This window comes from Eubalaena glacialis, chromosome 18, assembly GCF_028564815.1.
Source record: "Eubalaena glacialis isolate mEubGla1 chromosome 18, mEubGla1.1.hap2.+ XY, whole genome shotgun sequence".
Classification (NCBI taxonomy): Eukaryota; Metazoa; Chordata; class Mammalia; order Artiodactyla; family Balaenidae; genus Eubalaena; species Eubalaena glacialis.
Window position 1 is genome coordinate 19,752,080 of NC_083733.1, and position 14,068 is coordinate 19,766,147.

The 14,068-nt window shown below is 53.0% G+C and overlaps 1 protein-coding gene and 1 long non-coding RNA gene across 2 annotated transcripts; both read right to left on the minus strand.

The window, feature by feature from the left end:
* Positions 1-2,044: 2,044 nt before the first annotated feature.
* LOC133078812 (uncharacterized) lies at positions 2,045-3,746 on the minus strand. The gene is made up of 3 exons (XR_009697944.1): positions 3,562-3,746; positions 2,382-2,461; positions 2,045-2,160 (listed from the first exon to the last, which is right to left on the minus strand). It is a non-coding gene; the product is annotated as an uncharacterized LOC133078812 (long non-coding RNA).
* A 1,374-nt stretch (positions 3,747-5,120) lies between these two features.
* On the minus strand, positions 5,121-7,839 carry CES4A (carboxylesterase 4A). Its single transcript, XM_061173984.1, is given in 5 exon segments — positions 5,121-5,229; positions 7,032-7,186; positions 7,502-7,520; positions 7,522-7,650; positions 7,732-7,839. Coding segments are annotated over 5 exon segments (519 nt in total). The 3' UTR covers position 5,121.
* Positions 7,840-14,068: the final 6,229 nt, after the last annotated feature.

Below are 14,068 nucleotides of genomic sequence, written 5' to 3' on the forward strand. Positions count from 1 at the left end.
TGTACTGGGCAGCCAAAAACATCTGTACAAAGTGTCTGACACAAAGTTATAAGCTCTCAAAGAATGGTGGCTATGACAATCTTTAAGGTCCTTTCTAGCTCTGAAATTCTAGGATTTGTACAACTTCATACTTTGATAAATATCCAGCTGTAAATGTTGGCCATCAAGGGAAGAACTGGATAACAACTTGAGTCCATACAAGGTCCAGTCAAAATACCATAAAATGAGGGGGCTTCCTTGGCCATCCAGTGGTTAAGACTCCATGCTTCCACTGCAGGGGGCGTCGGTTCGATCCCCGTTCAGGGAGCTAAGATCCCACATGCCTCACAGTGTGGCCGAAAAAAACCCCCTCAAAAACAAAAAACATAAAATGAGCTAAGAAGGGCCTGAAAAAGGAAGCTGGCTTAACAAGGCTGGGGAGTTAATGATCTCCTACAGCAGAGGATAGCTGCCTGTGGTGTGCCTCCTTTTGTAGCTGAGCCAGAGACAGTGGCAGTGCCAGGGTCAGAGTGTCCCTGGAAGGGATTCCCTGTGGCTCTGGGGTCTGCTACATCCATAGCCCCTTCAAAGGATTCTGCTTCACATGATCTGGCTGGTCTGGTGGCCGGACCAGTTCTGGGAGCTGAAGGTAAACATGGACAGTCTGGAGGGGAGGACGGAGCTGCAAAGACTGTCCAGTGGGGATACTTTGGGTTAGGTGGTAACCAAGAGATCCCATCAGAGCCTTCTCTGAGGCATGGGTGGTGTACTTGTGTGTGTAGGTGGCAAGTTCAGAGGAGGTAGGGCATGGAGCTCAGGTAACATCCTGTGGCTCATTCACACTGTAAACCAGGTAAATGGTGCTCCCTGGAGGTGTGTCCTGCAACAGTTCTTCTGGCTTCCATAATACCTGGAAGTGGGAGGGAGGTCTGTGCCACCAGAATAATGAGGTCCACATCCAGACTGTTTCCCTGCTGCCTTGGTCCCACTACCAAGAGTTGTTTGGATATGGTTCCATCCTCCCTCTTCAGAAAATTATTCTTTTCCCAGATATGCTGAGTATTATAGATGTATTGGTCACCTAGAAGGCAGGCAAGGTCAGAATTCCTCCTGGCAGAGAGGATCAGAGAGCCCCACTGAGTGTCTGAGATCACACAGCAGAAGGAACAGTTGTATTCAAACCCAAGTCCCCTGTCCATCAGCAGCCTTTCCTAGCACTGTAGAATCCCATGATTCAGGAGCAAAAAACTCATGGTGGTGTCCCCACCAGATGATGAGAGCCCCAGCAACAGGGCCAGCATTTTGGAGTCTTGGGTCTGGGGTCTTTGGAAGGCCCTGGAAGCTACCAGTCCTCCCCTCTGGCCAGAAGAGCTGCTCCTTAGGCAAGAGACATGAATCAGCACCAGGAACCTCTGTCAGCTTTTGATGAATTTTCCCGCCACTAGTGCTAATTTCCTGAAAGGCTTTTCTTCCACCTTCAGACTCCCCTTCAAAAGGGTCCTTGCTCCTTCACAGTAGAAGATACGTAATGATCTCCCAGTGAATCCTTGGTGAAGCCACAGGCATGCTCCTCCATAGCACCTACGGCTGAACAGGCTGGGAGTAGACAGGAGTCCTGGACCATAGCTGGAAGGGCCCGGGGCTGGAGCAGTGTCCTACCGCAGAGATTGCTCCCAGTGCACTGAAGTGTAGAAACCAGGCCTAGATAGGCAAGTGGCTTGCTTGAGGACACACACAGAGGAACAGGCCCAGACAGGAACACACAGCTCCCAAACTCTGCCTAAAAGAGATATGTTGACCTCTGCTCCGTGAGGCCAACTGCTCTCAGCCTCCGAGTTCCTTCAGGGCTCACATGGACCTTCCTCCCCTTCTGGTTTGCTCCACAGACAAATAGGCCCAAACTCAACCCCTCGTGGCCATGGAGCTATCATTGCAATGATAGAGGGTCAGTGGCAGGAGGCTACAGTACTATCTTGATTAGCTTATGGGGGGGGGGGGCGTGGAGGGGGGAGCTTCCTCAGCAACACCTGGCCCTGCCTGTGCCCTCACCTTGGACTGGACTCCCTCTTGGGGCTTTTCCTGGTCCCAGTTGGTTGGGGCAGAGATACCCCAGGCCCTGGGGAGGGTTCACATGAGTTCCCAGGCTGGGCTGGGTGGGAGAGCTCTGAGCCAGGGGCCCACCTGTGGATGGGGGAGAGGGGATGTTGAGAGTTGACCTCGCCCACCTGCTTTATGAAATTGTTTGCTCTGTTCCATGTCCAGAACTTGCTGTCCAGTTCTGCACCACCCTCCCCCGGCCTCCCCACTTCTACCCTCTCCTCCTCCAGTTGCTCTGTACTCTGTAACCTCCTTCTGGAAGATAAGCCTGACCAGGACATGTCCTTCCCATGGCTCCCCAGTACCTCAGGGTAGAGGCGGTGCTCTCTCCCAGGCTTACAGGACTGGTCCTCCAGCTCTGGACCTGGTTCCTCTTTTAGCCTTCCTGTGAGGGTCAAAATGACGCAGAACTGTTGGGATGGAACAGGCTAATTCCTGCCTCCAGGCCTGTCCTTCTGCTGTGCCTCTGACGTAGCTCCCCCTCCCCCTCCACCTCCATCCCCTCCAGTCTTTCCTACTGGTCCTTTCAGGTGCTCCTCCTGGAAGCCCTCCTGACACCCCAACCCAACCCAAGATAGGTCATCTCTGTGCTCCCACAGCCTTTCCAGATGACCCTTTCTATCATGCCCCCAAGGGTCTCAGCAGTCAGACAACTGGGATGAGAAACAGGTCCCTGCCCACTGCCCCTTTCTGAGTGCCCAGGTACTGCCCTTCTCCAGCCTGGACAGCCCCCGGCACTGCCCTGGCTCTCTGTCTATTTGCTTGTCTGGGCGTGTGTCCACCTGCTTCTGTTTCTTTCCTCCACTCCCTGGCTTTCTTGGCAGATTGTTCCACGGTCTCTTTCACCTGTCTCCGTACCTTTCCTCATGCTTTAATTCAATGCGCTGTCATCTCATTCCACAAAGGACCCAAGGTGCTATCTGTGTCATTGTCTCCCTTCCTCACTCAGTCCCCATGCCCCAATTTCTCAGTCTTCCCCCCTGCCACACACACAGCTAATGAGCTTGGTACAGAGAAAGGGGAATTCTCACTCCCTTAGAAGTGATCCCTTCTCCCTCACAGGAAGTCTGGCCCACCAGGGCCTGAGTGAGGTTCTAGGGCACAAGGCAGGCCCCCAGCCCTTCCCTAGCAAGGCCAGACCTGAGTTGGGGGGGGGCACAGGGAAAAAGCCACCCTGAACCCCACACTCCTGCATCCAGGACTGGTCAAGGGACTCAGCACCTCTAACCCAGCCCCTTGTGGCACAGGTGGGGGAAACAGAAGTATCCTGCAGTAGATCTCTTTGGTGAACCCCATTTGTGAACCTTCCTGCCGAACCCTTCCCCACTGCTTCTTCCCTTCCTCAGCCTCATCCAGAGTGTGTCCTGGGCTTAGGCCCACCTTGTCCCTCAGTACAGGGCCCCAGTGTGTCCAGCTTGGGCCGAAAAGGAGTCAGTTGGGGGAAGGGGAAGGCTTGAAGTGGTAGTGCCTGCCCCTTTCCTTCACCTGAAGCCTCCCTGGACCGCAGAGTTTCCATTAGCTTGGGATCCCAGCCAAGCCCCTGGAGCTTCTGCCCACAGCCTGAGGGCTCCTGGAGGGCAAGACTGATCCCTCTTGGGTCTCCCAAAGCCTACAGGTGGGTGAGGCAGGTTGTGCAGGGCAGGGACCCAGCGGAGGAAGTCTATGCATTCATGCATCAGTGAAAGAGACCTGTGGCACCGCACTGCCCACCCACCCTTCTGCCCACCTCCTCTTGCATGGGAGCTTTAATCAAGCACAAGCCAAGGCTTTCTAAAGCCAGGTCCTGCTAAGGCCTCCAACAGGGAACTGCTCTGGGTTCGGCCAGCCTAGGCCAGAGCTTTGGAGGTCCCGAAGTCAAAGGACCTTGAGGCTGTAAGAGGACCTCCCCGAACCCCTCGGCCCCACCCCCGCCCGCCGCTGCGCCGCTGCGCCGCTGCAGCCCGCCTGCCTGGCGATTGAAGAAGGCAGGCGCCGGGGCGCAGGCCGTCGGTGGTGCAGGAGCCCTCACAGGGAGGGAGGCCCCATTCCGCTCACCCCCACCACCCAGCGGTGGCGAGTTGCAGCTCCCGGCGCCCTCGCGTCCGCCCGGGCTGTGGCCCCACGCCAGGCGCCTGGATCCATCACTGCAGTTGGCTGGAGGCCGGACGGCGCGTCCCCCGGGGCTCCCAGGCGGCTGGCGCTGTCTGCCGGGCAGGGAAGGCGGCGGCGGCGCTGCGGGGCTGCGGTCAGCGCGGGCACAGCCGAGGGGCTGCGTCTCCCGCACTAATTGGCCCTTCCCCAGCCGCCACGGCCGGTAATTGCTGCTTCAGTGGGTGGGGATCTCGGGGTGTTGGAGGAGAGGAAGGGGCGAGCTGAGTCGCGGGGGCCCGCAGGAGACGCGTGTGCGCGCCCGGTTCCTAGGCCAGCTTTGCAGCGGTGCGCCTCCGTGCTCATAGTGGACCGGGCGAGCCGAGGTGAACTTGGAGAAAAGCCACAGAAGTGCCCTGGGTTCTTCACCAAGATCTAATCAGTTCTGAGAACCGCTCCCTGCGGGGTGGGGTCTGGCAGGGGATTTAGGAAGGACTCTGTGTGGCCATCGGGGGATCCCAGCAAAGGCATGAAGACAGGGTGGAGACAGGGCAGCGGGTAGCCCTCTCCAACCCCCTCATCCAAGAGTGCCATCCGCGAGGAGCAGACAGGAAGAGAGGTACCCTCCGGGGCGGATGGGGCGGGTATGAGGCAGGGACTATGGGAGGCAGGGGCCCAGCTCACCATCCAGGCTGCCTACCGGAGTTCTTGCAGGCTTGAATTCCTAGAGAAGGTCCTAGGGTTCCCCAAAGTCCTTTATGATCCTCGCAGCTGCTGCAGCCTGACTGAGCCCTGGCTTCCGCTCAGCTGCTCTCCCTCTAATTTGGGGAAGAATAGCTTCTGGCTGTTTGGAGAAGCTCCCTTCCCCAGACCTGTGTGAGAAAACCTGAGGAGGGGAGAACTGAGGGACCCTCAGAAGCAGGTCTGGACCAGCGTGGATCCTCAGGGCAGAATGTCCCCTGTAGGCACTGGGGTGAATCAAGCCCAGCTAGACCTCAGCCAGGTGATGAAGTGATGAAGTGGCACTGCGGTGCCACTCTGGGAAATGGCCTGATGGAAGAGACCCCAGGCTAGGGGTGATGTCATCTGCAGGGGTGGGGAGAATTGCACCCATGAGATGCAAAAGTGGGGACCACTGGCCATGGCTGGGCAGCCTGAAGGGGCCCAGAGAGGGCAGAAGCTGGGAGGGAGTCAGGAGTTCTGGGTTGGAGTCCTAGACCTAGAGCCAGTGCCGTCCTGTCTCTGGGCATCCTTGTTCTGGTCTGTGCAACGGGCCCCAGGGGTCCCAGAGTGGATCTAGTGTTGTTATAGTGGTTCTGCTGGTGTAACAACCAGAAAGGGCCTCCCTCTGCTGCTGGGCTAGCAGTGTGGGAGAGGGGGACCGTATGGTTCCCAGGGCCCCAATTATCTGCACTGATAGCTCTTAGCCTTTCTCTGCTGCCCAAGTTGGAGGGAACAACCATATCTGGGACCCCCATCCTGTGCCTTGGGCACCTCAGACTTCATGTGCCCAAAACTTGCTCCAGCCACTCCCTATCTGGGTGTTGTCCCTTACCCATAGCATCCACCTAGCCCCAGGGGCCTTCCCTCTATCCTCTGGTCATCTGTATGCTGCAGCTGCCCCTGTACTGTCCACTTGGCCTCCTGCATCACTCTGCAGCCATCCTCTACACCTCTATTTCAGAAACAGCCCCCATTAGATATGTCACCCCCCACCCCAAGCTGGTCTCCAAGCCTCTGCTTGTGCTTCTTTTTAACCCAGTTCCAGCAGACTGAGCCAACTCTAAATGCACATCTGATTGTGTCACTCCCCTGCTTAAAATCTTTCCCTGCTTGGGACTTCCCTGGTGATGCAGTGGTTAAGAATCCGCCTGCCAATGCAGGGGACACGGGTTCGAGCCCTGGTCCGAGAAGATCCCACATGCCGCGGAGCAACTAAGCCCGTGCGCTACAACTACTGAGCCTGCGCTCTAGAGCCCGCGTGCCACAGCTACTGAAGCCCGCGCGCCTAGAACCCGTGCTCCGCAGAAAGAGAAGCCACCGCAACGAGAAGCCCGCGCACTGAAACGAAGAGTAGCCCCTGCACGCAGCAACGAAGACCCAACGCAGCCAAAAATAAATAAATAAATACAAGACTTGACCTTTAAAAAACAAATCTTTCCCTGCTCTCCAGTGCATTTTCAATAAAGTTGCTTAACTTCTCTGGGCCTCACTTTCTTCATCTATAGAGTGGAGAAGACTTCTCTTTTTGCAGAGGGAAGAAAGGGAATACTCTTCTTTTTGGATTGTTGAGGTAATTAAACAAATGAATACACCTAAGGTGCTTAGAAGAGTGACTGGCACATGGAATGTGCTCCAGGGTTCGAGCATTATTATTGTGGCCCACAAGGCCTTGTGTGATGTGGTCCCTGCTCACTGCCCAGCCACATGTCCCTCACAGGGCACCTTACCTTACACCCACACTACAGGAACACTCCAGGTCAGCAGTACCCCAGGAGTCAGGGGCAAAGCCCAGTCTCTAACCCAGGCCTGACTCCCAGGCCTGGTGGGTGGCCCCAACCCTGCCCAGAGGGCAGATGGGGGGCTCTGTTTCAGGCATAGAGCTCTGGGGGAACGTGGAGGGGCAGGAGGTGCTGGGTGATCTTTCTGGCCCACCACATCCATAGTGTTAGCATTGCCCTTCCTGGGCTGGCTTGGTTTTCTCATCAGTGCTCCCTGAATGTAATGGACATCCTTGGCTGTGCAGGGCGGTACCCATGGCAGGGGTGAGGGCAGGTCTGTGGATCAGAATGTTCTTGCACATGCAAATCGTCACACGTATCTGTGCAGAACCCGTAGGCCATGCGGGCCTGCGTCCCTGCTTTGGTCTATCTGGGTACTGCACTCACCAGTCCCGAGATGCACAAGGTCCCTGATGACTGGCCAAACAAGGTCACCCAGCCTGGGTCTCCGCCGAAGGCTGCGATGTTCTTCGGCACCCAGCGCAGAGCTGCAACCTGGTCCAGCAGCGCCCAATTCCCGCGGGCCTGGCTATCGCCTGTGCTGAGCGCGCGGGGCTCACGATCAGGGTCCGGAGCCCCGACGCTTGGGTGCTGGGGGCTCCCGCCTCGCCCCCTGTGTCCCTCAGAGACTGGGTCTTACCACCGCATCTCCTTCCTTATAACTGGGCGCCGCCCCATTGAGGCGGTAGCAAGCACCTGTCTGCTCCAACAAGCATTAGACCATGCCCCTGTCACGCCCCTCACGCGGATACGCCCCATAGGCCGTGCCCCTTTCCTTCCGCCCAATCCTCTCCTCCCCACTCCCTGAGCCCAAGTCCAGAGGAGGCCCCACCCCTGGTCCCCGGCTCGGGTTCCCGGCCCCGCCCACCTAAGGAAGGACACCGAGGACACCGCGGCTGTGGCGCAGAAGCACTAGCACCACTTTCTCCCGGCCCGCCAATTTGGAGCCATCATACGTGGAAGCGGAGCCCACGAGGAAGGCGTGTCCTGGGAACCAGACCATCACCTGGGCGAGAAGGGCTGAGGCCTGCGCGGGACAGTGGGGAGCTTGAGTGGGATGATGCGTGGTTGAAGGCTGAGTACTCACAGGCAGCAGAAGGTCCCCGAGCGCTCCTACTGGCGCGCACACATTCAGGTACAGACAGTCCTCACTGAAATGCAGCCACTTGTAGTTTTTGTGTGTGTTGAAGTACATGGAGGTGATCTGCCCCCAGGACTCCTGAAGGCACCTGTGGGCACGATGTGAGTTGGGGTCCAGCGCTGAGAGGATAGTGGGGAGAGTGGTTTCAACCCAGGTTCTGCAGTGAGGGACCAGAACCCAAAGCAAAATCCAGGCAATATGTGTGTATGTGTGTGCGTGTGTGTATCCGTGTCCTAGCAGCCTTCACTAACGTTAGGTCCAGGGATGGGAGGCAGGTTGGCACCCCCTGCCTGTGCCTTGCCTTATGGGTCTGCCTGGGAAGCGGTTCCCTGCTCCTGCTGGAGACGTGTTGGTGCTGTCAAGCCATAAACCTGGGTGCCCTGGGCACCTCCTTTCCTTCATGCCCTGTCCTCCGCTCAGTCTCTGTTCTGCCTCACAAACAACTTTTGAATAGGCCCCCTCTGTCCATCTCAGGGCTGCTGCCCTGTGAAGGCCACCACCACTCTGGCCAGGACTCTGCCCCTGCCTCTTCATCTCCCCTCCAACTCATCCTCCACACGCTGGCCAGAGAGACTGATAGACAACACAAATCTGACCACGTCATTCCTCTCCTTATTACCTTCCCTGGCTCCTCCTGCCCTCATTCACCCACACTGACCTAGGCCCTCCTTTCCATCTAGTCATCTCCTTCCCAGCCATTCTTTGTTCCAAATACACATGACCCCTTGCCTCTCACCTGCAAGCCCCTGTACTTCTGTTCTGTCTACCAAATGCCTTCTCCTCTGCCCAGCAAACTCCTACTCACATTTAAGGTCCAGCTTAAGTGGTGCCCCCTCTGCTGGGCACTTTCCCCTCTGTGCTTCCCAAAGCTCTATCCACCATTGACTACAATACTGGGTTGGAGTTATTTTGATTGGTTGTTTTTACTGCCAAAGGGCAGGGATGTAGGTGTATTCATCTGATTCCTGGCACTTGGCCCTGTGCCTTGCACTGTGTGGATGTCTGGTATGCTCATGGAGCTTGGGCTATTGGTCCACCTTGCCTTTTCTCCCTGCTGGCCCAGCCCTGAGGGTGGCTATTCTTATAACAGCTGGGGCTGGGCCCATTTGACTGAATGCAGGAATCCCTGTCTACCTATTCCTCTGTTCCTTTCTCTTGTCCCAGCCTGTCTTCAGTGTGTGTATGTGTGTGTGTACATAGGTGTAATTCATTCCCACCTCCCTAACTAGAGCATCACCTGCTCCCTTTCAGTCCTTCCCAACAGCACTTCAACATACCTTGGTCCAAACCTATCCTCTACCAGCCACCTTCCCCAGCAACTATGCTATCTCTCTCTTCCCCTCAAGGCCAAATGTTTCAACAAGTTGTCTTTCCCTCCACCCCCACCAGCCTCTCCAAGGTCACCAGCAGGCAGCTTGTCTCTGTCTCTACAGATTGTCTTTGGCCTTCCTTGCTTGACTTCTCGGCAGCAGCTAATGTTGTTGTTAGGATGCTGTCCAATAAATCACATGCAGCATCCCAGCAGGAAAGCCAGGCCTCTTACAGCCTAGAACAGGGGTTATAAGCATTTGAGGCATCTGTCCCCAACCCGCCACCAAAGCCATTTTCGTCAAGGTCACCAGTGACTTCCATCTTGCTAAATCTCTCTCATCATCTTACTTGCCCTGGTAGCCCCTCTATGTGGTTGCCCACACTCTCCTTCTTGAACAGTTTTCCTTCTCTAGGCTTCTGTAATCCCACTCTCCTGATTTTTCTGCCACCTCACTGGTGACTCCTCCTCTTCTTCCTGGCCTAAGCGGGAGAGTGCCCCAGGCCTCAACCCTCATTTCTCTTTTCATGCTGATTATTCTTTCCCGAGCTGCTGTCCTTCAGGCCTAGGGCTTCACACTGTTAACCTGCTGATGACCAGTCTCCTTCCAGCTCCATTTATCCAGACTACCTACCCCACATCTCTACATGGATATCTATTAGACATGTCAAACTTAACATGCCCCCAAAGGAACTCTTGTTTTGCCCAAACCTGCTCTTGCCCTAGTCTTCTCCATTTCAGTAAATTGTACCTCTATTCCCCTTGCTGCTCTGCCCTGAAACTCGTTATTATCCTTGATTATTCTTCTTCCCTCGTGGCTCACATCCAATTCTCTAGCAAATCCTGTCAATTTTACCTTCAAAATAAATCTGGAGCCTGACCACTCCCACCACCTCCACTGTAACTACTCTGGTCAAAGCCACCATCCCTGTAACAGCTTCCTCTCTCCCTGTTCCCCCCTTAATTGCCACCCCACAGTCTGTTCTAAGCCATCCACAAATTCTTACACCTAACACTCTGTGTTCCAAACAGCCAATGTCTGACAGCTCATGGCCAATGTTCCAACAACTGACACCCAGATTTCTATGCAAGGGACACCCCAATCTCTAAACCCCTGATCCTCGGGGTCCTAACAATGGTTATTCCATGTTCTGTCCCCTGATCCATGGAGTTCCAAATAACAGTCACACAATGTTCAGAATGCCTTGGCTTCTCTCAGTGATGGCCAGTGTTTTAACAACCAACATACCAGTGTTCTAGTAACAGTCAATCATGTTCTAACAGTGGACATCGTGTTTTTAACAACTAGACACCCAGTGTGGTAGTTGTAGTTTTTTATATCATCTGACACCCAGGTTCTCACAGTAGACATTTCTCTAAAGCCAATACTTTATCCAACTGATGCTGAACGTTGTTAATGGTCACCACAGAATGTTCTGGACAGTGGGTTACTCAATGGTCTATGTAAACAGTAAATACACTTGTTCTTGGTAAACTGCCAAGCCCAGTGCGTCAAAGGGCAGCCATTGTCCCAACATGCTCATGTGATTCAGGGCTTGAGCCCAGCTAGAGGTTGCACTGAGACCCTGGGACATCAAAACTGAAACTGAGCCCATGCCCTCCCCATTTTGGCCTCCTTCTGCAGGGAAGGGCTGGTGGTGCCACGTGGGCTTGTTCTTAGGTTCAAGCACCAAGGAAGAGGGAAGAGCTCAGGGTTCATTCTGTGTGTGTGTGTGTGTGTGTGTGTGTGTGTGTGTGTGTACTGCTCCTCACACACATTTAGGGAAACTCAGCTCCCCAGCAGGTCCTGCGGGCACAGTCAGTATGCACCTCCTCCTTGCCTGGAGCTCTCCCATGAGAGAATCAAGAACAGCATTATCAGTGCCTTAAACACCATCTGGACCAGCCACTTCATTATATAGGTTTGGAAACTGAGGCCCAGAATGGTCGCCAGGACTGCCTGTGGCCACACAGAGCACTCTTTTCAGTGAGTTGTTCAAACCCCGGCCCAGAGGCAGGCATAGGTTCACCGCCTTCCTCAGGGTCTGCCCACCTCCCAGCTGACAGTCCTCTGGCTCTTACACCAGGGCATAGGTGGTAGCATCTCTGATTCCTTCCCAGGGCTCTGGGGGTTCTGGGGCAGTGAACCTGCAGGCACCCACAGGAGGTCTGTAGAAGGGAAGTCCTAGGAAGGCATTGATGGGTGTCTTCCCCACGTGTATCTGCTTTCTTGGAGGGTCCCATATTTGGTAACCACTAGAGGCTCCTTGGTGTGCAAGGCACCTAGGAAGAGAGAAGAAGGGTCACCCTGGACACTGAAAACACCTTGGCCCATCTGCCACGGGCACCAGCACCAGCTTGAAGCTTTTCACAATTGTGTATTTGTCTACTTTTTCTGTGTTCCTCTTAGTATTTTTCTCTATCATTATTTGATTTAAGATTTCAAAGCTATGTTGGTAGATGCGTAAAAGTTCATGTCTGTTATATGAATACTTTTCTGTTGGTCATTTAATGTATCATTTAATGTCAATAAATGTGTCATTTATTTTGATTTCTGTTTGTCTGATATTGGTATGACTATATATCTTTCTTGTTGCTAACATCTGCCTGGCATTTTTTTGGGAAGAAATCACACACATATATGCATTCTCACACATATATCCACACTCGCATTAATACTTACATGTACATGCAAATTTATACACACATGGGTATATATGAGCACAGATCATTTACAAAAAAAAACACGGGGAAACACAAGAGTTAAACGCGTGCCCAGGGCTTCCCTGGTGGCGCAGTGATTAAGAATCCGTCTGCCAATGCAAGAGACATGGGTTCGAGCCCTGGCCCGGGAAGATCCCACATGCCGTGGAGCAACTAAGCCCGTGCGCCACAACTACTGAGCCTGCGCTCTAGAGCCCACAAGCCACAACTACTGAGCCCATGTGCCACAACTACTGAAGCCCGAGCGCCTAGAGCCCGTGCTCCGCAACAAGAGAAGCCACGACAATGAGAAGCCTGCGCACCTCAACAAAGGGTAGCCCCCACTCATTGCAACTAGAGAAAGCCCGCGCACAGCAACGAAGACCCAACACAGCCAAAAATAAAGTTAAAAATTAATTAATTAGTTAATCTTTAAAAAATGTGTGCCCACATGCATATAAGTATAGTTATATATAGGTTACAATGTATCCATATGCAACATACATTCACATCTGTACACTACAAGCATACCTACACCATAGCTAGCTCTTGCAATGGATACAAACTACACCAAGTTGAATTTAGACTCTGCCAATGGACACCTCTTCTTCTACGCCCTCACCCTGCCTCGCTCCTGTCGCCGAGGGTCGCTGAGACCTCACATTTGTTGCCCCTTCCTGAAGCACCCCTGTCCTTTCTTTCTCCTCCTCCCCGTTTATCAAAACTGAATTTTTTGGGAATTCACTGGTGGTCCAGTGGTTAGGACTCTGCACTCTCACTGCCGAGGGCCCGGGTTCAATCCCTGGTCGGGGAACTAAGATCCCACAAGCCACATGGCAAAAAAAAAAACAACCAAACCTGAATTTTTCTGTGCCCTGGTCCCCTGGAGGCTCTCTCTGCAAAGTGACAGAAGGCAAATCTGATCTAAATATTATTGAACTTGATTGTGCATGAGAATCATCTGGGGGAATCACTGGGAAATTCAGATTCTTAGGTCCCCCTTACACCCTCTGAAAGAGAATCTCAGGTTGCATCAGGAAATTAGATTTACAACCCTCTCTAGGAGACTTTGATGCAACTGCTTTTTGGAATAGCATTTGGTATTGGTGTGGTAAGAACACACCCTCACACCCCAGCTGCAGGTGGCCAAAAATAGCTCTCTGCTCACATCCCCAGGTCTCTCCTGGTCTTACATAAGCAATATCCAGGCAAAAAAAATTGGCTGTAATGGTGGCCCTTCAGGCATGGAGGCAGGTCAGTGGCAGCAAGGGGCCATCTCAAATCTCCTCTGTGTATGTAGCCCTTTGCAATTTACGAAGCCCTTTCACATGGTCCTCTCACATAGGCTTCTCATTTGCCCTGGGAGGAGTGGGGTGAGGCTTGGAGGCCCAGAGATGATCAGTGACCAGCCTGAGGTCTCAGAGGACAGAGCCAGGAGGCCAAGGTCTATCATATTACCCAGATTTGCCCTGAATTCTGGGTCCACTTATTGAATAGCCAACGACTGTGATTGACTGAGCCTTTATTATAGCTTGGCACTGTGCCAAACACTTATATGCTATTTTACCTCATCCTCCTAAAAAATTTATAAGGTAACTGTTACTATTTTCCCACTACACAAATGTGGAAATGGAAGTTCAAAGGGTTATATAACTTGCCCAAAGTGACACAGAGTGTCTCACATCAGAGTTCTGCTCTAAACAGTAGTGTTTTACTGCCCTCACCCCAGCCACTGGGGGCACCTAAGCATGTGACAGAGTGCTCCACACCCCTGAACAGGAGCTGAGGTGGAGTGGTCTCCATCCCACCTCTGCTACCCCGAGGCAATATGTAAGCACTTATGAAAACAATATTCCACATTTTTAGTAGTCATAAAATGTTAATTAAAACCAGGAGTCACAATTTCCACCTAATAAATTACAAATGATGGCACCCAGTTGTGGCAAAGATACAATGAAAAGGACATTCACATATACTGTTAGTGGAGGATAAATTGATACACCACCTCAAGAAAATAATTTGGCAAAATGTATAAGAGCCATAAAATGTTCACATAGTTTCTGACTATTTTCATAAGGGGTCCCACCCTTATGAAAATAGTCAGAAACGCATTAAAAGAAAGACTTTTATGAACCATAGTCATATATGCTATCGTGAGTACGGGAAGCATTATTTGTATCTGGGGACCAGGCAACGTAAATATAACTATAAACTTAAGTTATAAACTGTTTATGGTATGATTTTAAGTGAAAAAAAGCAGAGTATAAAATT